Source organism: Chiloscyllium plagiosum, unplaced genomic scaffold (genome assembly GCF_037043375.1).
Source record: "Chiloscyllium plagiosum isolate Xiang-an unplaced genomic scaffold, Cpla_swu_hap1 HiC_scaffold_37, whole genome shotgun sequence".
NCBI classification, from domain to species: domain Eukaryota; kingdom Metazoa; phylum Chordata; class Chondrichthyes; order Orectolobiformes; family Hemiscylliidae; genus Chiloscyllium; species Chiloscyllium plagiosum.
The window spans coordinates 3,701,749-3,726,399 of NW_028270175.1; the positions used below are offsets into that span (position 1 = coordinate 3,701,749).

The following is a 24,651-nucleotide window of genomic DNA, read 5'->3' on the forward strand; positions in this document are numbered from 1 at the left end:
TTTGCAGAATTACATTTTATTTTGCTCAAAAACTGCATAAATCCATGTAAAACTCTGTAAACCTATCCAGAGGGTTTGTCAGTCTGACAGAGCATTGGGACACAGACAGACTTCACACCTATTGGTTAAAAAGCTGAGCTAACTTGAGAATGTAATTGAAAAGAAGTTCTGGGATTTACATATCAAAAAACAGAAACCAGCATATCCTGTTATAAAAGATGAAAGTTTTAATGTAAGATTGTTTATTGGATCACATCTGCATGACGATGGACTCCTTTGGCTATAAATTCTGTGAGCATAATCTGAACCTCCACAACCACCTGATGAAGGAGCAGCACTCTGAAAGCTAGTGCTTCCAATTAAACCTGTTGCACGATAACCTGGTGTTGTGTGATTTGTAACTTTGTGCACCCCAGTCCCACACCGGCTCCTCCATATCATGTCTGTCTGCTATTCTCACTGCCTGTTGGTGTCTCAGACTCAGAAAGGCACAGAAAATCTCTTTTTTTTTTCCTCTTGTGCTCTCTAGTTGAAATAGAGAATTTTGAAAGGGGACAAAACCTGATGTGACTCTTGCTGCTCCTGTTTGGGGCTTCAGAACACTGCAAGGTCTATATAACCTGTGGCATATGTCCCAGTGTAACTGGGAGAAGTGTGGTGTTGATCAGCTCCACTATTCCGAATGCTGACGCAGAATGGAAAATCCCAATAAGGCCTTCAAAATAGCTGATTTGCCCGACTGACCCTTCCTCAATCCTGATGAAGGGCTTTTGCCTGAACTGTCAACTCTCCTGCTGGTCAGATGCTGCCTGACCTGTTGTACTTTTTCAGCACCATACTCTTCACTCTAATCTCCAGCATCTGCAGGTCCTTACTTTCACCGAGTTACTCAAGACAAAAGCAAGTCACACCAGATTTATTTTTTGTCAGAGGTCACACGCCATCAGGTTATAGTCCAACAGGTTTATTTGAAATCCCAAGCTTTCGAAGCACTGCTGTTGGACTGTTACCTGCTGTTGTGTAACTTCTGACTTTGTTCATCCCAGTCCAACACCAGCACCTTCACATCGGGCTTTGTTTTTGTCATAACTATAAAAATAAAACTGCTGTGGTTCTGTTCGCCGAGCTGGAAGTTTTTGTTGCAAACGTTTTGTCCCCTGTCTAGGTGACATCCTCAGTGCTTGGGAGCCTCCTGTGAAGCGCTTCTGTGGTGTTTCCTCCGGCATTTATAGTGGCCTGTCCCTGCCGTTTCCGGTTGTCAGTTTCAGCTGTCCGCTGTAGTGGCCGGTATATTGGGTCCAGGTCTGTGTTTGTTGATGGAGTTTGTGGATGAGTGCCAAGCTTCGAGGAATTCCCTGGCTGTTCTTTGTTTGGCTTGCCCTATAATGGTAGTGTTGTCCCAGTCAAATTCATGTTGCTTGTCGTCTAGGTGTGTGGCTACGAGGGATAGCTGGTCGTGTCGTTTCATGGCTAGTTGATGTTCGTGGGTGCGGATCGTTAGCTGTCTTCCTGTTTGTCCTATATAGTGTTTTGTGCAGTCCTTGCATGGGATTTTGTACACTACATTGGTTTTGCTCATGCTGGGTATCGGGTCCTTCGTTCTGGTGAGTTGTTGTCTGAGTGTGGCTGTTGGTTTGTGTGCTGTTATAAGTCCTAGTGGTCGCAGTAGTCTGGCTGTCATTTCAGAGATGTTCTTGATGTATGGTAGTGTGGCTAGTCCTTTGGGTTGCGGCATGTCCTCATTCCGTTGTCTTTCCCTTAGGCATCTGTTGATGACATTGCGAGGATATCCGTTTTTGGCGAATACCTTGTACAGGTGTTCCTCTTCCTCTTTTTGCAGTTCTGGTGTACTGCAGTGTGTTGTGGCCCTTTTGAATAGTGTCCTGATGCAACTTCGTTTGCAACAAAAACTTCCAGCTTGGCGAACAGAACCACAGCAACGAGCACCTGAGCTACAAATCTTCTCACAAACTTTGAAAAAATAAAACTGTTTATTTGGGGGGGCAGTAAGCTTCTCTATTTCAAAGGTTGCAACGGATGAATTCTTGGTCAGTAGGAGAATCGATGGTTATCAGATGGCCTATTCCTATTTTTTCTTATGCACTTGTTAACGCACTTTAGCAACAGCAACATTAAGGAGAAGATTTCTAATTTATGCAACTTTGACTTTACCCCTTCAAATACCCTAAACGCACACCCACACAATCATGATTACAAAAGGCAGACCAGATGTCACCCAGACAGTGGATGGAAAAAGATTACAGACCGGGTCAACAAAATTCCGAAGATCAAGCATCCAGACCCCATGATACAATTATTCTCTGCTCATTTGATTTTGATGAGATGCTGTTGTCTTTTGGCTAATGGTCATTCATCAATCATTGATCGATCAGGTAAAGTGGTAGAGTCATAGAGATGTACAGCACGGAAACAGACCCTTCGGTCCAACTCCTTTATGCCGACCAGATATCCCAAACTAATCTAGTCCTGTTTGCCAGCACCCAGCCCATATCCCTCCAAACCCTTCCTATTTAAATACCCATCTAGCTGCCTTTTAAATGTTGCAATTGTACCAGCTTCCACCATTTCCTCTTGCAGCTCATTCCATACACGTACCAGCCTCTGTGTCACAAAGTTACCCTTTGGGTCTCTTTTATATCTTTCCCCCTCACCCTAAACCTATGGCCTCTAGTTCTGGACCCTCTTCCCCACCCCAGGGAAAAGACTTTGTCTCATTATCCTATTCATGGTTCTCATGATTTTATAAGTCTCTATAAGGTCACCCCTCAGCCTCCGACGCTCCAGGGAAAACAGCCCCAGCCTGTTCAGCTTCTCCCTGTAGCTCAAATCCTCCAACCCTGGCAACATCCTTGTAAATCTTTTCTGAACCCTTTCAAGTTTCACAACATCTTTCCAATAGGAAGGAGACCAGAATTGCACGCAATATTCCAACAGTGGCCTAACCAATTGTTTTAAAAAATTCTCAAGGTCAGGTTCGTAGGAGAGTAGTCTGACACAGACCAAACGACCAAGAGGCGAGTCTGCTAGAATATGCTTCAGCTTTTTATTCCCCGCAGCGTCGCCAAAACCAGGTCTCATCTTACAACGGGTCTGGCTTATACTCACTCTACATGTACCGGAACTGGGAGCCGTCAGTTCTCGTAGAGCGGTTGCCAACAACCCACGCTCGGCGGTTAAACGTAACCCCGGAGCAGACTCCCGGGTCTGGCTTATACTCACTCTACATGTTACCGGAACTGGGAGCCGTCAGTTCTCGTAGAGCGGTTGCCAACAACCCACGCTCGGCGGTTAAACGTAACCCCGGAGCAGACTCACCGAACTGGAGACTTTTCCAGCTGATATACTCTTTTCCAGATATAAACATTCATGTGAACAACAGAGCAAGGCTAAAAAACACATTCCATTCTGGTTACATACAGATAAGAAGATTCACACGGGACTAAGCAACACCTCCATTCCGGTTAGATTCACACATGTATTGGGACATAATTTTTAACTGTTTCACCACATTCCACTGCTTGGAATTTTACACCACACCAATGTCCTGTACAGCCGCAACATGACCTCCTAACTCCTGTAGGAGAAAGTGAGGTCTGCAGATGCTGGAGATCAAAGTTGAAACTTTATTGCTGGAACAGCACAGCAGGATTCCTGAAGAAGGGCCTGTGCCCGAAACGTCGAATCTCCTGTTCCCTGGATGCTGCCTGACCTGCTGTGCGGTTCCAGCAATAAAGTTTCAACTCCCAATTCCTGTACTCAATACTCTGACCAATAAAAGAAAGCATACCAAATGCCTTCTTCACTATCCTATCTACCTGCGACTCCACTTTCAAGGAGCTATGAACCTGCACACCAAGGTCTCTTTGTTCAGCAACACTCCCTAGGACCTTACCATTAAGTGTATAAGTCCGGCTAAGATTTACTTTCCCAAAATGCAGCACCTCGCATTTATCTGAATTAAATTCAATCTGCCACTTCTCAGCCCATTGGCCCATCTGATTAAGATCCTAGTGTAATCTGAGGTATCCAACTTTGCTGTCCACTACACATCCAATTTTGGTGTCATCTGCAAACTTACTTACTATACCTCTTATTCTCACATCAAAATCATTTATATAAATGACAAAAAGTGGTGAACCCAGCACCAATCCTTCTGGCACTCCACTGGTCACAGACCTCCAGTCTGAAGAGCAACCCTCCAGCACCACCCTCTGTCTTCTACCTTCGAGCCAGTTCTGTGTCAAAATGGTGAATTCTCCTTGTATTCCATTAGATCGAAGCTTGCTCACCAGTCTCCCATGTCAAACACCTTACTGAAGTCCATATAGGCCACATTTGTCATTCTGCCATCATCAATCCTCTTTCTTTTTCAATAAACTCAACCAAGTTTATGAGACATGATTTCCCATGCACAAAGCCATGTTGACTATCCCTAATCAGTCTTTGCCTTTCCAAATAGATGTACATCCTGTCCCTCAGGATTCCCTTCAACAACTTGCCCACCCCTGACATCAGGCTCACTGGTCTATAGTTCCCTGGCTTGTCCTTACCACCTTTCTTAAACAGTGGTACCACGTTAGCCAACCTCCAGTCTTCTGGCACCTCACCTGTGACTATCGGATGATACAAATATCTTAGCAAGAGGCCCAGCAATCACTTCACTAGCTTCCCACAGAGCTCTAGGGTACACCTGATCAGGTCCTGGGGATTTATCCACATTTATGTGTTTCAAGACATCCTCCTCTGTAATCTGGACATTTTTCAAAATGTCACCATCTATTTCCCTACAGTCTATATCTTCCATATCCTTTTCCACAGTAAATACTGATACAAAATACTTGTTTAGTACCTCCACCATTTCCTGTGGCTCCACACAGAGGCTGCCTTGCTGATCTTTGAGGGGCCCTATTCTCTCCCTAGTTACCCTTTTGTCCTTTATGTATTTGTAAAAACCCTTTGGATTCTCCTTAACCCTATTTGCCAAAGCTATCTCATGTCCCCATTTTGACCTCCTGACTAAGTATACTCCTACTGCCTTTATACTCTTCTAAGGATTCACTCGATCTATCCTGTCCATACCTGACATATACTTCCTTCTTTTCCTTCATCAAACCCTCAATTTCTTTAGTCATCCAACATTCCCTACACCTACCAGCCTTTTGTTTAACCCGAACAGGAATATACTGTCTCTGGACTCTCGTTCTCTCATTTCTGAAGGCTTCCCATTTTCCAGCTGTTGCTTTACCTGGGAACATGTGCCCCAATCAGCTTTTGAATGTTCTTGCCTTATACCATCAAAATTAGTCTTTCTCCAATTTAGAACTTCAACTTTTAGGTCTGGTCTATCCTTTTCCATCAGTATTTTAAATCTAATGGAATTATGGTCCCTGGCCCCAAAGTGCTCCCCCACTGACACCTCAGTCACCTGCCCTGTCTTATTTCCCAAGAGTAGGTCAAGTTTTGCACCTTCTCTAGTAGATACATCCACATACTGAATCAGAAAATTGTCTTGTACACACTTAACAAATTCCTCTCCATCTAAACCTTTAACACGATGGCAGTCCCAGTCTATGTTTGGAAAGTTAAAATCCCCTACCATAACCACCCTATTATTCTTACAGATAGCTGAGATCTCCTTACAAGTTTGTTTCTCAATTTCCCTCTGACTATTAAGGGGTCTATAATACAATCCCAATAAGGTTCTTGGGATTGTATTATAGATTGTATTCCTTTCTTATTTCTCAGTTCTATCCAAATAACTTCCCTGGATGTATTTCCAGGAATATCCTCCCTCAGCACAGCTGTAATGCTATCCCTTATCAAAAATGCCACTCCCCCTCCTCTCTTGCCTCCCTTTCTATCCTTCCTGTCACATTTGTATCCTGGAACATTCAGCTGCCAATCCTGCCCATCCCTGAGCCATGTTTCTGTAATTGCTATGATATCCCAGTCCCATGTCCCTAACCATCTGCCTTCCCTGTTAGGCCCCTTGCATTGAAATAAATGCAGTTTAATTTGTCAGTCCTACCTTGTTCTCTGCTTTATTCCTTCTTGCCTCGACTGTTTTGACTCACTTCTGTTCTCAACTGTACCAATCTCAGATTGATCTCTTTCCTCACTATTTCCCTGGATCCTCACCCCCCACCTTACTAATTTAAATCCTCCCTGCTCGAGCAAATCTCCCTGCCAATATATTAGTCCCCTTCCAATTTAGGTGCAATCCATCCTTCTTGTAAAGGTCACTTCCACCCCAGAAAAGATTCCAATGATCCAAAAATGTGAACCCTTCTCCCCTTTACTAGCTCCTCAGCCATTCATCTGCGCTATCCTCCTTTTCCTGCCCTCATTAGCTCATAGCACCGGGAGTAATCCAGGTATTACTACTCTTTGAGGACCTCCATACCTCCTTTTAAAATTCCTGCCTAACTTTCTGTATTCGCCCTTCGGAATCTCATCTTTTTCCTTTCCTATGTCATTGGTTCCAATGTGTACAATGACCTCCTGCTGGTCCCTCTCCCTCTTGAGAACATCCTGCATCCTCTCTAAGACTTCCTTGATCCTGGCACCAGGGAAGCAACACTCTATTCTGATTTTTCGCTGCCGGCCTCAGAAATGTCTGTCTTTGCCTCTGAGTAGAGGGTCCCCTAACATGATCAGTCGCTTGGAACCGGGTGTACCCCTCATTAGATTAGAGGCTGTCTTGATACCAGAAACTTGGCTGTTCATGCTCCATTCCACTGAGAGCCATCACCCACTACATTTCCCAAAACAGCAGACTTGTTTGAAATGGGGATAGCCACAGAAGACTCCTGTACTACCTTTCATCAGGGCTTTTGCCCGAAACGTCGATTTTGCCTGTCCTTGGATGCTGCCTGAACTGCTGTGCTCTTCCAGCACCACTGATCCAGAATCTGGTTTCCAGCATCTGCAGTCATTGTTTTTACCTCCTGTACTACTTGCCTACTCCTCCTACCTTTCCTGGAGTTAACCCATCTACCTGAATGTATCTGTGGCTTTTCTCCCTTCCTATAACTGCCGTCCATCACACCCCCTAGCTCTTGTAAATTCCTCATTGTCTCTAACTGTCGCTCCAACCAAACCATTCGATCTGACAGGATTCGCAACCAACAATATTTATTGCACATATAATCCTCAGTAACCCGTAAACACTCTCAAAACTCCCACTTCTGACATGAAGAGCATATCACTTTACTAAAGGCCATTTTGTTCCTTCCAATCTACAGACCCAGAAAAAGCACCGTTGTATTGCTCTACAAAATACTGCTCCAGGTGAACTTAATACTTCGGACTTATGTTTTTAAACTTTATGTCAAGAGACAGATCCCAGTAAAAACCTATAATCAAGAAAGAACCCACTTTACTCACTATTGTAGATTTACAGCAAGGCTATACTTAAAACTATTTACTTACCTGTTTCTGTACTGTGATCTCTCCCAAACAGGTTCCTCCAAGATCAGTTGTGAATTTTGCTGTTTGTTAAGTTTTCTTAGACACACTCCCATGTCCAGTGATACATGAACTCAAACAGTAAAGGCAGTAACTGCACAGGTTCACTGCTGTCAGTTATCTGTAATTTCTTTCACGCTCTCCCTTCCAGACCATGTCCTCGCTGCCTTTGTTTGGCTTTCTTCGTTTTAAAAGTGCTGTTGTTTGACTCTGTTTTTACTCCAAAATTCCAAAACCATTACAACAGCATATGAAACAGTAATTGCTGCTCCTGGGATTGGAGGGAATCCTCTCCAGCGCCTAAAATACCTCAAAAAAGGAGCAGCTGTTACAGCTACAAATGTTTCCCATCCTCCATCTTGGATTACGCAGTATCCTTTAGGACCTGTCCGGTACAAATTTTTTTATTTTCAGCTTTCTTGGTTTGTTTTTGTCTGTTCCCCGCACGGGAAGACAGAAACGCAGACAGAGAGCGTGAGGCAAGGTGCGTTCTCTCTGCACGCTCCGGATGTTCTCTCTGCTTTTGGCACTTGCATTGTGTTTAAACACTCTGCAGGTCAATCCTTCGGTGGTTGCCAGGTGGAATTTCTTTAACTCAAAAGATCTTTGATAACACTCCGTCTCCCATTCTCCCTCCAACTGATTCCAAAAAGCAGCATAGAACAGTGCACCGTAACAACATGCAACACTTTGATTTTCTAATTGCAAAACTCTCCTGGACACCCAGTGTTAACAGTTCAATGTCTGCTTCAGTTAATCATTCCAAAAAAGGAACATGTGGTGGGTGGAGGGTTTCTACATACAACTGACCTTCCTCCACTCGATCATCATACACCTCTCCAAACCTGGTGACGCTTTTTTTCCATCAATGCTCTTCCATGTTGGGATTAGAAGAGACTTACCAGGATATTGCCAGGTATGGATGGTTTGAGTTACAAAGAAAGGTTGGGACTTCTTTCACTAGAACATAGGAGGTTGAAGGGTGACCTTATCGAAGTGTATAAAATAATGAGGGGTGGAGACAGGGTTCATGGTAGTTGTCTTTTCATGAGGATGGGGGGATTTGAAAACTAGGCACATTTTTAAGGTGAGAGGAGAGAGATTTTAAAAAAACATACAAGAGCATTTTTTTTGCTGAAGAGATTGGTTTGCATGTGGAATGAACTTCCTGATGAAGTGGTGGATATGGGTACAGTTACAATGTTGAGAAGACATTTGGATGAGTACATGAATAGGAAAGGCTTGGAGGGAAATGGGCCGGGGCAGGCAGGTGGGACTAGATTAGTTTGGGATTATGGTCAGCATGGACAGGTTGGTCCGAAGGGTCTGTTTCCGTGCTTATGACTCTATCCATCTTACTGCAGTTAATTCCCAGGTGTTACAAAATGGGGTAAACCCCTCTGCTAATTTAAACCTGCAACACAGAAAAGATTTGTCCCATGCAGTAATCTGTGAAAATTCACATGGCTAAACACTATTTAAAGTAAAATTAATAACTTTATTTCTTACAAGTATAACAGAGAATAATTAACCAACCACTATTTACAAGTCCTTCCTCCAACCTATCTTTTACCTTCCCCTTCTACAATACTAGTCTGATAAAACTCCTGATTAAAATTTACAGAAGAACACTTCTTATCTCAAAACCAGGCAGCTTTCAGTTTTCTCTGTATTCCTGTCTTCTTCTTCATGGGGATTCTGCTTCACAGTACTTTGCCTTTTCCTTTAAAGGTACCTTTTTAAGAGAGCTATTTTTCTCGGCAGTGTGCAAATGTCATTAGCTTGGTAGTTCTCCCCTCAACTGTTCAATTTTCCCCGGCCTTATACCTCCAAAACATCAGATTGTGTCATTGACTTTTAATATTCTCAATATACTCAATTCAAACTGGATTGGAGTTTGGTATTTTCCGGGGTATAATTTAAACTGATTGGCCTAATTCGAATCTGCTTTGTCATTTCCAGACAACCAGCTACCCGAGCTACCCGAGTAGCTGGAGCATGTTACATTGTATCTTTTTTCAGAACACTTGGTGCGGTCAGGTAGGTTTTTTTTCTAGCTTTTAACTCTCTTAAAGATACAGTACACGCACATCTTCATAATACAGGGGAATTCCCACTCCTGAGGATGTCTGTGTGTGTCTCTCTCTCTCTGTCTCTCTCTCTGTCGCACTCTCTCTCTCTCTGTTGCGCTCTCTCTCAAATGCTCTGTCTCGCGTGCTCTGTCTTGCGCTCTCTGTCTCGTGCTCTCTGTCTCGTGCTCTCTGTCTCGCGCGCTCTGACTCGCGCTCTCTGTCTCTCGCGCTCGCTCTCTCGTTCTCTTCCCTCCCCTCCCTTTTTCAAGTATTTGTACAAGAGTAAACATTGCGCAGAGTGTCCCTGGAGCTTCTTTAAGTAACTGAGGCACTTTGCTCTTGGACCCAGTGTCTTCCCCTTTCCTGAGTGATATGAATTGTTCTCGAATGCCCTCCTGGCTATTGTTGTGACTGTACCTCCATTTCCTGTTTTAGTCTAACCCTTACATTTCCTTTATGAAGATAAAACAAAACGCTCACTTAAAACTTAATTTTCCTTTTGGTGTCCATAAAGGCCCAGCCTGTTCCCTGGCTTACCACTTACTGTGTTCACCGAATGTTTTATTTTTCTTTTTAAATGTTATCTGCTAATCTCACTTGGCACCTTGCCGTTTTTTTTCAAGACAGTTGCGTACTTTCCATAACCTTGTTGTTAACTGATAAAACACCTGATACTTGTCATGGTCCCTAAAAGATGGAGTGTTGCAAAGCGAGGTTATGTGAGGAAATGAGATTGCTATAATCTAATTAAGAGTTTGATGGGGTTGGATCAACGTTTTGCCTGTGTCGCAGCTCTGCTTATTCAGTTTGATTTGGCTTCCTGGGATATGGACTGGCTGCAGGTGTGTACTGTCCCTGTGATTTTCCCTCTGACCTGGAACAGGTTTGTAACTGCTCTGTGCCCCCGTAGTATCTGAGATCAGGGACTTGCCATGGTGGGAATTACCATCCGAACCTTCCTAACCTCTCCGCTGGAATAAAAGAATGTGAAGCAACCGAGCTTTATCCTGGTGTGGGAATTCAATAATTGGCTGGCAGTGATTTAATAGATAGATTCAGGAAATGAAAACTAGTCCAAAGTAGTTTCAGTCTTTTATCCCTGATGCGGAAGTCTGAAGCAAGTGCTTAGTGTTTCCTTGTGTGTTTTGTGTGCTTTTATTATGTCTAATTAAACACCAGGAAATACATTTCAAAAACTACTGTGCAACAATAAAATCACAATGAGGAGTTTCTTGTCCCCTGTTCTGTCAGGTGTAACCACAAATAACAAAGAAACAAATGGTTTTGTAACTATCTGTAAGGAAAGCTGAGTTTGCTGGAAGGTGACTGGAATTAGAAACCAAATGCCTTTTGGGTTTTTGAAGAACTGTAAAACCCTACAACAAGCAGCTGCCTGGTTCTGCAAATGGCTACATTTCAACTTTGAAATCTTCAGGCGATCGCACAACACTAACTCCTGTCAGCCAGGATGTATCTCACTCAGCTCAGTTGAGATATGTTAAATGGATAAAGAATCTTGCAGCATTAGTGAAGGTTAATCAGCCAAGCGAAGGTGTGTGGTTGTATATTGTTCCTTTTAGCAGTTTAGAGCAGTTTTCAGGAACGTGACCTGGACTGCATCTTGCTGAAGCTGCCTCCTTGCAGATGGTGTTCAGATATTCCACCCCTCCCCACCCAAGGGTTTCACCTCCTTTTTGTAATGAGGCAAATATCCAAAGCTTATCTTTCTTTCTGTGTGACCAGTCTAAGGTTATTTACAACCTTCTCATCATCCTTTGCATCATTTAATTGTATCATCCGGATTAGTTCATCAAACCCGGATGGATTTTGACATAATGGCAGTGGGTTTGGAAAACGGAGGCTGTATAATTGCTGGTTATTTTAGTTTTACGCAATGGTATTAATGGTCTGGAATCTACTGCCTGGAAGCCGAATGGAGACAACAATCCCTTTCCATAAGGAAGGAAACAAACACAATGGTGCGATGATCAGGACCATGGGGCTAGAGAGAGGGAGTTGTACTGTTCAGGGAACTGCCTTAGAAAGCCAGTCCACACCACCTCCTATGCTGCAGGATTTGGTTTGTATTCCCAGAAGGAGAAAAAAAGTCAGTCTCCAATGACCTGGGTGGACAAAGTTAAAAATAACATGACACCAGGTTATAGTCCAACAGGTTTATTTGGAAGCACTAGCTTTCAGAGCACTGCTCCTTCCTCAGGTGGTTGTGGAGAATAAGATTGTAAGACACAGAATTTATAGCAAGAGTTTACAGTGTGATGTAACTGAAATTATATATTGAAAAAGACCTGGATTGTTTGTTAAGTCTCTCATTTTTTTTAGAATGACCATGTTGGTTTCAGTTCTTTCATACGTAAATCGCAAAACATTTTTAAAAAAAAAGTTTCATTCTCAGTTGAATTTTAACAATTGGTGTCATGTCAGCCCAGATAATGTATTGAAGGTGTCAGCTCCCTGTGAGGCTGTCTGTGCACAATGGTCAGTCAAACTGATTCCAATCTAAAAAACGGATTTACAGAATCTTACATGAATTCATGCAGTTCTTGAGCAAAGTAAAATGTAACTCTGCAAGTACAAATTCACCCCACACACTTATGTGTGCATGTGGGTGTGTGGGATGGGTGTGGAGGTTATGAGTGTCTGTGAGAGAGTGTGTGTATGTGAGTGTAAAGGGGTATAAGTCTGAGAGTGTGTGTGTGTGTATAGTGCAATGGGCTGACCTGTAGCGTGACATGAACCCAAGGTGCCGGTTGAGGCCGTTCCCATGGTTACCAAATGACCTGAACTGCTCTGATTTGTCTTGTTGATATTTAAATTGAGCTGTTCAGATAGGATAGGGTTTGAGCCACACCTCTTGCACCTGAGATAGGGATACTACCACAAGAGCCCGCCGATTCCCTCGCAGATTCCGGAGTTGAAGTCTGGTGTGACCACATTACAAGTCTCACTTTCCTTTTTCCTGGGCTTCCCTCGTCACTGACTTCAGTTTAACCAAGTCGAGTGAGATTTGCCAGATGTTTTTAATGGAAATCTCTCTTATTTTTCTTTTGCCAAACATTTGATTCTCCAGCTTCCAGCTCCCTTTCAAAGTGTCTACTTGTTGAATCTTAGACATTTACAGAACGAGAGGAGATCTTTGTAAAACACACTAAACCAATGTGTTTGGTTCAGGATGTTGTCTGTCACCTTCTCTAGGCATCTCTTGTGTCAGAATACCCTCTTTTGTCAAAGCTGCTGAGACCATTACTCCAAAACCCTGCCTTTGTCTCCGAAGGTATTTAACCTGTTCTTGTTCCTGTCTGCATCTCATGTTTAAGTTTTTGTTCCTCATGTGACTCTGGCCTTTGCATTATTTTTCTGTATCACTTGCTCCCTGTGTGTTTGTCTGGATTAATCAAAGTATTTTTATTGCCTGATTCCAAACATAATAGAATTATGCAATAAATGGCAGAACTCTTAGGATCCCTGAGAGGGGCAACACAAGTAGATAAGGTGACCAAAAAGGCAGACAGCACACTTGCCTTCATAGGCATTGAATATAACAGTTGGCAAGTTATGTTACAGCTGGATAAAACTGTAGTTAGGCCGCATTTGGAATATGGTTTGCAGTTCTGGTTCTCACACTACCAGAAAGATGTGGATGCTTTGTGGAGGGTGCAGAGATGGTTTACCAGGATCTTGCCTGGTCTGGAGGATTTTAGTTACGAGGAGAGGTTGGATAAACTCGGGTTGTTTTCTCTAGAAAGACAGAGGCTGGAGTGGGGGATCTGATCGAGGTTTACAGAAGTATGAGAGACATAGACAGGGCTGAAAGTCAGAGGCTTTTTCTCAGGGCACAGGTTCAAGGTGAGAGGGGGAAAGTTTAGGGGAAATTTGCAGGGAAAGTTTTTCACCCAGAGCATGGTGGGTGTCTGGAATGTATTACTATAGGTAAAATACAACAAAAAGAAGAAATTGGAATAACAACTCTATTGGAAAAGATAAGAGAATAATCGATTATCTAACTATCAAATAGTTAATGTTCCAATACAGTAACATCCTAAAAACACACCCTTGGTAAAGGCAAGTTCAGTAAAATAGATAGTCTCTTCAGCAACTCTACTCCAGGGGGAGAATTGTCAAAGAGAGGTTTCTGCATAGACTGCTTGTCACCTCTCTCTGTCAACCTTTCTTTGTGAAAAGACACCAGGACAAAATACACCACTTAAAGCCACAGTATTGTCAATGTGTTGTATTGTATTGTATATATTTTTGGGCCATGTGCTTTTAAGCTGTGGGCGGCTGTGCGGAGCGCCCGTAGCTGTCTGCGCCTCCGTGCGGAGCGCCTGTAGCCCTTGGCGCCTCTGTGCGGAGCACCTGTAGCTGTCTGCGCCTCCGAACGGAGCGCCTGTAGTTGTCTGTGCCTCCGTGTGGAGTGTCTGTAGCTGTCTGCACCTCCGTGCGGAGTGCCTGTAGCCCTTGGCGCCTCAGTGCGGAGCGCCTGTAGCTGTCTGCGACTCTGTGCGGAGTGTCTGTAGCCCTTGGCGCCTCCGTGCGGAGCACCTGTAGCTGTCTGCGACTCCGTGCGGAGCGCCTGTAGTTGTCTGCGCCTCCATGTGGAGTGTCTGTAGCCCTTGGCGCCTCCGTGTGGAGTGCCTGTAGCCCTTGGCGCCTCCGTGTGGAGTGCCTGTAGCCCTTGGCGCCTCCGTGCAGAGTGCCTGTAGCTGTCTGCGACTCTGTGCGGAGTGTCTGTAGCCCTTGGCGCCTCCGTGCAGAGTGCCTGTAGCCCTTGGCGCCTCCGTGCAGAGTGCCTGTAGCTGTCTGCGCCTCCGTGCGGAGCACCTGTAGCCCTTGGCGCCTCCGTGCGGAGTGTCTGTAGCCCTCAGCGCCTCCGTGTAGAGCGTCTGTAGCTGTCTGCACCTCCGTGCGGAGCGCCTGTAGCCCTCAGCGCCTCCGTGTAGAGCGTCTGTAGCTGTCTGCGCCTCCGTGCGGAGCGCCTGTAGCCCTCAGCGCCTCCGTGTAGAGCGTCTGTAGCTGTCTGCGCCTCTGTGCAGAGCCCCTGTAGCCCTTGGCGCCTCAGTGTAGAGCGTCTGTAGCTGTCTGCGCCTCTGTGCGGAGCGCCTGTAGCCCTCAGCGCCTCCGTGCGGAGCACCTGTAGCTGTCAGGGTCAGGAGATTTTACCCTTTTCCACGTCTGCTCAGCCCTCTTCCCTCACTTTCTCCCTGCCTCTTCCCACCTCTTGGTTTGTTTTGAATTTGAGTTTTATGTGTTTTTCAAACCGATGTTTCACTTTCAAGGATCATTTCAAAACTCCTGATCACAGGAAGTTTCTCACTCGGATCCAGCCCATAACTGACGGCGGGCTGTTCTGTTTGTGTTCCTTGGCACTTGCACAACGATTTGGGGAATGTCCTCCCTGTGTGTGTCTCTCTCTCTCTTTCGCCTACCGGAGGTTAATTGAGACTGGTAACTGGGCTAATGCTGCACTTTCTTATCCTGATGCCTGAGCTACCTAGTTGCTGTCTCTTGTTGGTTTTGTGTTCACAGACTCCTGTGCCAGTGATTAAACTTTATGCTGGCGAACAATGTGCTGGTTTAATTCGGAGCTGGTTTGCTCTGAGCCTGTGATTTCCTTCACCTACCTTTCTGCTGTTGGACTGTAAGAGGTTGGGTGAAAATATTTCCTGCTTCCCTTTTGTTCCGGGTGGAATCCCGCCCCTGAAGCTTGCTGTCTGGTACCATCTGACTGAAACAACCAGCTCCACCTCCTCAGCTGAGTGGTTTAATTTTTAACGTAATTTCTGACCCTCTTATTCTGCGGACATGCCAGTTGCATTAGAGGAGCTGTTTGACAGGGGACTGTTTGTTTATGACCAGAGCTGGTAAATGAAGGATTGTGCTCTAGGCTGTGGACACGCTGTTATTTGTACGGGTGGTATTGTAATTTCCAGTTCTGAAGCAGACAGATGAGAGAGACTATGAGAATCATACACTCTATAGGCAATATCAGCAGTCCTATGCGAAATGGCAGTTCTTGGAAATGGTAAGTGTCATAGTTTTGACCTCCTGCAGTATGTTTTTGATGTTTGTTTTAGCCAGTCTATCTGGATAATCCTGCTCTGGTTTTAAAAATGTGATTCCATAGAAGTTATCAATGTCAGGGGGAATTGCCTGTTTGAGAGCTGACCACCTGAAATCTGAGCAGGTGTGTGAGCTCACTAGTCACAGAATGTGTTCGCCAAGCAATAGTAAATGCTGCTGCTGCGGCAGTGTGAGAGATTGCAAACTGAGCCCGTCGCTTCCAGTCTGGGAAAGGAATTTTCTCATCGGAGGGAGGGCTAACTTCAGAGGAGTGATAAAGCATCACATCCAGGCAAAATGGGGCCAAACTGGGGGGCATTTATAAGGAAGTGATGTATCAGGTGCAGGCTTGGTATGTTCTGTTTGGAGGGAAAAGCAACAGAACCAAAATATTCCCTCAGATCCTGAGGGAGATAGTAAATACGATCTATTAAGCAGAAAGGTGTTATATGATGGATGGATGTCAGATGAATTCAGGTTAAAAGCGACATTAATTCAGTGACCTAAGAAGATGAGTGAAGAGTAAGTAAAATGGCAAAGTCTAAGAATACAATGGCAGAAGGAGGACATTCCTCCATTGTGTCAGTACTATCTTGCTCAGTATTTTGACTTGATGTCAATCTCCTGCCTTTCTCTGTAACCCTGCACATTGTTTCTATTTATCCAATGTCCGATTGAATGTCTCAGTTGAAAATGCCCCACAACTTTTCCAGACAGTCCACGTCCTCAACCTTGACCACTCCTCTGTGTGAAAAAGCATTTGTTTCTTTTACAAAACACTTGAAATCAGTGCCCTCTAGTTCTTGATCCTTTCACAGGCGGGAATAATTTCTCCCCGTTCACTCTGCCTATATTCCTCATGATTTTGAAAACTTTTATCCAATCCCTTCTCTCCAAAGGAGACGGTCCCACCATTCCCAATCCCTCTTCATAACAACGCTCTCATCCCTGAAATCTGTCTACCCTTCCTAAACTGTGGAGCCCAGAACTCTGCACAGTACTCCAGCTGGGGTCTAATCAGTGTCCTTCAGAGATTTGTTATAACCTTACACTCTGCTGTTATGCACTCTATGCCCTTATCAATGAAACTTCGAATATTGGATGTTTCATTAACAGCTCTCAGTCCTTCCAGCACCTTTTTAATGACTCATGTACAGATACACCCAGGTCTTTCCACTCCTGTGCAGCCTTCAGAACTTTGCCCTTTATTTTGTACTGTCTCTCCATGTTCTTTTCCACATAATGTATCACCTCACACTTTTCCACATTGAACCTCATCTGCCATTTGTCCACTCATTCCACCAATTTGTCCATGTCATTCTGTAGTTCTACACTGTCTTCACAGTTTACGATTCTCCCAAGTTTTGAGTTGTACGTAAATTTTGAAATTGTCCCCTGCACAGCAAAGTCTTGGTCATTTACATATTTCCAGAAAAGCAAGAGACCCCAATTCCAACGCCTGGGGCATTCCACCAGGAACCTCCCTCCAGCCCTAGACAAGCCCAAAAGCTTTCAAATTCCTGAGGAGTACGGACAGTGGTTGGGGAGAAACTATTGCAGCATAAAAACCAGAGAGCACAGATTTAAAGTGTTTCCCATCCCACAGCCAGGTTTGGATCCATGTTGCTACTCTCGCCCTTATTCCATGACCCATAATTTTTCTCCTCACAAGCTTGTTGTGTGATGATGTATTGAAAGCCTTTTGGCAGACCAGGTGCCAGAAGCTCCACCTCATCAACAGTGTTACCCTCTCTCTGTTACCCCTTCAAAAATAAAATCTCCTGTCAGTTTGTAAATAGTAAGATGCAGGGTGTAATGTAATGGGGATAAAGGAGGTGATACATCCATCGAGGTACAGGGCAAGGCTAGAGTACTTTCTGTCAGTATCTACTACTGCCACAGGCAATTTCTCAGTAGAAGCTGAAGTGTTCGAGGCGAGGGCTGGGATGAGAGTTTGTCAACACAATGTCCTAGTCAGCCTAGTCATTCTCCAAGTGGCTAGGTCACCTGGTCTAATGCCTGTGTCTCAGGATCATGAAGGAAGTGGAAGTTGAGATAGTGAAGGTTTATCACAATCTTCCCTAAATCAAGAGGTAACAATCCAGATTGGAGAGTGATAAATGGGATCTCCTTGTTGTGGAAGGATGTAAGGACAGGCTGGGTTAGTTAGGATAAAGTGATGGATAAAGTTTTAGAAAACATGATTAGGGCAAATGTTAGTAACACTCAGAGAGCTTTGGGTTAATGCAAGGAAGTTGACTGGGGTTTATAAAAGGCAGATTGTGTTTGACTGATTTTTTTTTGCTGATGGAGCTGAGTAGATCAGCAAAGGGAATGCAGTGCATGTGAAAGAAAGCCTTTGTTACGCGAGTGGCAATGAACAGGAACCTGTCACCTGTGAGGCTGCTGGAACCCAAGGTAATCAATAATTTCAGCAAGAAATTGGAGAGGCACATCAGAAAAATATATTTCCAGGAGAATGGAGGTAGATGAGGGTGGAACTGGATTGCTGTCCACGTAATGACCTGAACTGAATGGGCTGTGTATTCTCATCCTGTGTCCTGAGTCTTCTCAGCAATAGTTTGCTTTGCACCTGGAGTGAGTGAATGTTCAGGGCTGGGGTTCGTGATAGAGATAACAGACCAGGGTGTGTGTGTGTGTGTGTGTGTGTTGTAGCTGAGGGAGTTCGCTTTGGCAGTCACAGGTGTGGGTGAGGGGGCATGGGGGATGTGGGTGTCACTGGCTGGGCCAGTATTTCCTGCTCCTCCCAGCTACCCCTGAAGAAGGCAGTGGTGAGCTGTGGTCCACTTGTTTGACTGTCTATCACCCGAATAATTTTCTATTTGATCTGCCAATTGATAATGCCCTCTGTCTCTAGGGAGATGATGTATAAACCTGTTGACTAAGGTGTAGTTGGAGAGGGGGGGTCTCTACTCGACGTTGGCTTCATCCTGACTGCCGCCATTGTTTGTGGCTACAGCACGTTATTGCACAGATCCTGTATACACAGGCTAAGCGTCTGTCTGACTGTTACGTTGACCATATTGACACTGAGCACCCCAAAACAATAAGGCTGTTCTGTATCACCTGCCCTGCTAGAAACATTTAACAGAAAAACACCTTTGCTGATTGGATTATGGTTGATGTGTTATATCCTGTGAGCAAAGGGGTCGGTGGATTCTGTTGGATGTTCCTGGAGTAGATGGTCAGCATCATTTGAGCCGAATGCCACCATCTGTGCCCCAGCACCAAGCTGGAGCCTGGCTGGTTCAGAGCGAAATCTTTCCTGTCAAGCCCACTCCCCTCAAATCCCCCTCCATATACTGCCCTCCCAACAGGGGTGACCGTGGGGTGTTTTTCTGCGGAGGTTCTGAGCAGTTCTGTAAAGCAGGACTGTGTGCTGTAATCCCTTCTCCAGGTTGTAATTGAAGTTAAACATCAGCTTTGGCTAAAGGTCCATCACCTTAGTGGAAGCTGCTCTTTGGCCTGCCCATAGTGTGTTTGTCTATCAGTGACAGTGTGTTACTGAGCAGCAGATTCCATAGCCTCAGGCAACGCACTGAGGCACACGGTGTAATGGAGCATGGGCGGCTGAGGGCCACCGGGGCAAAGCCTTTCAGGTGAATGAACCGAGGGATTGGGATCAGTGTGAAGCCCCTCAGGCCCTGGGTGTTCAACATGAAGATTTTGGATTTTGTGATTGTAAACTCTTATGTAATTCTCCACGGGGTGTGAGTGTTGCTGGGTTCACAGTTATCACATTCAGCAAGGTGTTGGTTATCACATCTCAGACTGAGACAGAAACACTCAAAGACAAACGTTAACTTTTACAAATATCAATCAAACCTTTTGTTGCTACGTGCATGAACTGACTGTCCATCCCAATCAGGTGACCTCCGCAGGCCATACAAAGTTTGCGGTATTGTCAGTATTGAATCTTGAGTCCATTCACAATTGGCTACAGGAGTGATATCTGCTGCTTCATTCACCTGGATCAGCAAAGGCTGCTCTCCCCATTCAATGCAGCCCTAATGCGGCTCACCCATGCAGTTGCTCCTTAATGTCTTGCTAACTCAGTTCCTTGGTCTTTGCCTCCCCTCCCCCTCCAGACCAGGTGACATTCCATGTACTGACAGAGCCACATGTTTCACATCTTCCTCAGTTGTCAGTCACATTAGCAGCAAAGCAAGCAGCCAGTGAGGTTTTAGATTTGTAAGATAGAGAGTTTCAGTATGTTTTTGTGATGTGAATGTGTACAGTCTGGGTGCTCCTGCCTTGAACCACTGCACAGGGGTCCGACCATTAGAGAGGGAGATCCAGGATTTGGACCCGGTGATGTATTTGTGGGTTTGGATGATGTGTTTCTTGGAATGGGTCTTTCAGATCTAGTTCCCATGTATCTGCTCCTGCTGATGGTGTGTTTTGCTGCTGGAGTTGTCAGTGTGGTGAGGAACCTCTGTGCTGTGTACAATACTGTTGACCCTGAGCTTCATCGTACTTCACTGTCAAGTGCCCTTTCACCTCTGGATCAACTTCAGAAACCTGAGCAGGTAACATCAACGGCCATGACAGGGTCAGTGCTGAGGGACCAGGCACTGTCAGAGGGTCAACACCAAGGGAGCCCCACACTGTCGGAGATGCAGCAGAAATAGATTATTAAATTGTTTACCTCATTGTATGTTTTTGGAGAATTTACCATCTGTGAATTGTTCACGTTTCCACGAATTATAAACAGGAGCTAAACACTAAAACAGTGTGTTTGTTGTGAAATGCTTTCCAACATCTTTAGCGTGTAAAGGTGTGATATAGATCATAGACATATAACAGTACAGCACAGAACTGGCCCTTCAGCCCATGATGTTGTGCTGACCATTGCACAACATGTATGCACCCTCAAATTTCTGTGACCATATGCACGTCCAGCAGTCTCTTAAGTGTCCCCAATAACTTTGCTTCCACAACTGCTGCAGGCAACGCATTCCATGCTCTCACAACTCTCTGTGTAAAGAACCCGCCTCTGACATCCCCTCTATACTTTCCTCCAACCAGCTAAAACTATGACCCCTCGTGTTGCCATTTCTGCCCTGGGAAATAGTCTCTGGCTATCGAATCTATCTATGCCTCTATATCATTGCAAATTTTTCTTTTCCTTTATTTCCTTGAAAACTCCAACCCTAAAGTTTTAAAACAAAGCTGCAGCCTGATCAGTTGGATTTAGGTCAACTGAGAATAGGCTTTGCCAGTCCTGATACCGTGATCTGTGCTTGAATTTATGGTGAAGTTGATTTTAACTGAAGTTTCATCTTCCATTTTACTGCTTAACAATCATCTCACTATATTTATTTTCTCACCCACCCAGAGTCAAAATTATGATCAAAAGTTACATCCCATGAGATTGGGATCTGCAGTGTTGGACCAATGAAATTCTATTGGAAGATAATGGATAGTTATTTTGCCTCAATTTTCACTGAAGAGGTTACCAGAGAGGAAATAACATCAGCAAGAAAAACGAGATAAATATTCCAACAGTTAAAATGGAAAGGAAGGAGAGACTAGGCAAACTTGAGGAAGACCAAGCCAGGATCTGGATAAATGGATTACAGCCAAAGGTGTTCAGAGAAACTGGGTAGGAAATTTCAGAGTCGCAAGCATCCAGTTATTAGTGTGAATAGTGTTGGAGCACTGGTCGTAAGAACATAAGGACTAGGAGCAGGAGTAGGCCATCTGGCCCATCGAGCCTGCTCCCCCGTTCAATAAGACCATGGCTGATCTTTTCATGGCCTCAGCCTTACTTACCCGCCCTCTCACCGTATCCCTTAATCCCTTTACTGTTCAAAAATCTATCTGTCTTTGCCTTAAAAACATTCATTGGGATATCCTCAACTGCTTCACTGGGCAGGGCATTCCACAGATTCACAACCCTTTGGTGAACAAAGTCCCTCCTCAACTCAGTCCAAATGGGCTATTTTGTCCTGGATGGTGTCGACTTCTTGAAGTGTCCTTCTTGATGGAAGTGGATGTGGGTTTGGAAGGTATTATCCTGGATCTTTGGTGAATTTCTGCAGTACATCTCGCAGATGAGTAGCAGCAGGATACTGAGTTCCTGTGGTGGAGGGAGTGGATGTGGCGCCAGTCAAGCGGGCCTGCTTTGTCCTGGTTGGTGTCGGGCTTCTTGAGAGTTGTTGGAGCTGCCCCCATCCAGGGGCAAGTGGGGAGATAAAGCCAGAAAAGTATAAGCAAAATAATCAGTTTATTAAGTGTAAATATTACATTTAAGTTGAAATGTGATTGAACCTTTGAGTGCAGTTGTGTGCAATTCTAGTTGTTATGTTGCAAAAAAGATTTATCAATCCTCTGGAGAAAACGGTTTTTCAAGGATTCGTTGATCAGGAAATTTTGAGGAAATTCCGGCTCACTTTGGAAAGTTCGGGGGTGACCTGATACCTCGTTATTTCCTTACTAATGCTGGACCAAAATATGTGTCAACCTACATGGAATGTTCTAGAAGACAGCTCACTATTCTCCAGGGTGATTAGTGAAGGATAATATATGCTGTTCTAGCGAACATCATCCACATCATGTGCAAATTAAACCAAAAATCTGTGTCTTTTAAAATGCTACATTTGGTTCAATGAGTTAGTGAGTTGTGAGCAAAGGAGAGTCAGTGTGAAATACGAAATAATTAATTTAGGAACCATTTGCACAAAGTGAGAATGTTAGGCTCCCTACTAGATGGAGTGGTTTAATGGAAATGCTGATGTATGTCACAATCCTCCTCAAATACATGAGAGAGAAGTGAATCCAAGGAGATCAGGGCAGGATCGGGGAAAGATAATGAGTGTAGCAGGCTCGTGTGAAATTAAATCCCAGCATAGGTTGGGTCAAAATATCCTTCCTTGTGGTGGAAATCATACATAATTCTCTCCATTTGACATAGGATACACAGAGAGATGTTTGAAATCAGATAATTAGGTCTTGAGTAATTGTGTAATGCTGAGAGACAAGACAATGAAAATGGTGTTTTGTGAAGGAGTATTGAATAGATCAGGAAAGGACGGATATTCGTCACTGGGCAGCCCATCCCAAAAACAATGGTAGAGCCATTGAAAAGGTTCAAGATTATTCAAAACCAAATTCTGATACCATAGCAGGCAGAAGATCCAAAACCTAAATCATTGGAACCTTTCACCAGACCGAACAATTAAGGGGCAATCTAACAGACTAAAAACGGAGGGCTTTTCAAAACACTTCTGTACTCTTTGTTCTAATGCTGAACTTTATTTATGATTCTCTGTACAAGTCTGTACCTAGGTATCCTGTACCTAAGATGGCGCCAATGTTGGTGCCAAAGATGGTACCTAAGATGGTGACATTTCAAACTTTTGATGCACTCATTCATGTGCACATGACAATAAAGGCTATTCTAATTCTGAATAGAATCCGAAAGATGTTGAGTCCAAATAGTGTAAAAGTATTTATCGTCCATTAGTAAATGTCTGTCATGGGGAATGGACTAATTGCTGCTATTGGTTAACTAGGAAGGGACAGTTAAAATTTTTCATGCAGGATTATTAGAACCTGGCAATAACTGGTGATGAAGTTTAAGAATTGAAAGATTATTTGTGAAAAGTAATATTAAGGGGAATGAGATCAGTGTACGTAACAAGTAGAGCTGACTTCCTGAGCCGAATGCCCTCTTGCACTTAATTACTGATTCCGTAATCATTGTGTTTGCTTAAGTGCTAAGGGCAACATTGTACAGAGCAAAAAACTGAAAGAACTACAGATGTCGAAAATCAGAAACAAAAACAGAAATTGCTGGAAAAACTCCACAGGTCTGGCAGCATCTGTGGAGAGAAATCAGAGATAACATTTCGGGTGCAGTGAACCTTCTTCAAAACTGCAGTTCTCCATTTCTGAGGAAGGGTCCCTGGACCTGCGACGTTAACTCTGCTTTCTCTCCACAGATGCTGCCAGACCTGCTCAGTTCTCCATCAATTCCTATTTTTGTTTCTGATTGTACAGAGCAGTGAGTGTACAAGAACAGAATATGCAATTGATTAACTTCAGTGTAGGTCATTTCAAGGAAAATTGCATTATGTTTAAAAGGGAAACTGTAGCTCGGTGTAAGAATTTACGCAAAATTGAGGTAGCGCCACAGAGCACAGTCACTTCCCACTGTCGCAGTTTCTCTTTCAGGCGCACCCTTCCTGTTCTGCATCCTAACTTTGGTTTTCATTTTAAGTTTCACATTCTCCATTGGGTGAACAGTTTGAAAAGTAAGGCTCCCCCACAGCTTGGAGAATGTCATTTTGGACTCACTGGCACTAGACCAGATGTAAGGTCAACAATCAAAAATAGCTCCTAGCTATGAGGAAGGAAGGTGTGGGAGACCACAGTCTTAAAAGATGGAATCTTTGAAACCATCACCACAGATGATGGATAATGGAGGTCACCAGCACAAGAGGGTGAGTGAACGGTTACTGCTCAGAAAGACGTGACTGAGAAATTCTTCGATACTGCGGTGCCCCAGGAGGCAGGCTCCCGTGCATCTACAGTTAAATGGTGATGAAGAGAAGGTACTTGGCTTTGTCGAGTCACAGCTGAAAACATCTCTGTCAACAAATGATCCAGAAACACACACTGTTGGAGGAACTCAACTGGTGGGGCAGCATCTGTGGAGGACTTCCGAAGTTCTGAACAAGGGTCATTGGACCCTGAAACGTTAACTCTGTTTCTCTCTCCAAAGACCTGCTGAGTTTCTTCATCAATCAGAAAGTGCCCCTATTGCTCTTGCTAACTTGCTCAGAATGTATTGTTTTTGAGATTGCTTGCTGGTTGTTGTCAACTTATCCAAATATTATCTTTTCTCCTTGATTTTATATGCAACCAAAAAGCAATCAGAAATTTGTTGGTTTTATTTCAAAGAGGACAACAAATGTATATACTTTCTGAAGGGTTCAGGGAGAAAGTGGGAACTGGGGGCTGAATTGGATGATGGTCCATGATCATG

The 24,651-nt window shown here is 44.2% G+C and overlaps 1 protein-coding gene across 5 annotated transcripts in view; it reads left to right on the top strand.

Moving 5' to 3' along the window:
• LOC122540462 (NAD kinase-like) overlaps window positions 1-24,651 on the top strand; it is a 103,867-nt gene that overhangs the window by 54,843 nt on the left and 24,373 nt on the right. For 2 of the 5 annotated variants that reach the window (XM_087980222.1, XM_087980221.1), the window contains exon 4: window positions 9,451-9,528. The exons of 1 other annotated variant lie outside the window; for it this stretch is intronic. In XM_087980222.1, the coding sequence (XP_087836348.1) occupies window positions 9,451-9,528 (78 nt within the window). Of the gene's footprint in view, window positions 1-9,450; window positions 9,529-15,395; window positions 15,601-20,997; window positions 21,265-24,651 lie in introns of those variants that run through there. 2 more of the 5 variants (XM_043676304.2, XM_043676305.2) reach the window with 2 other exon arrangements.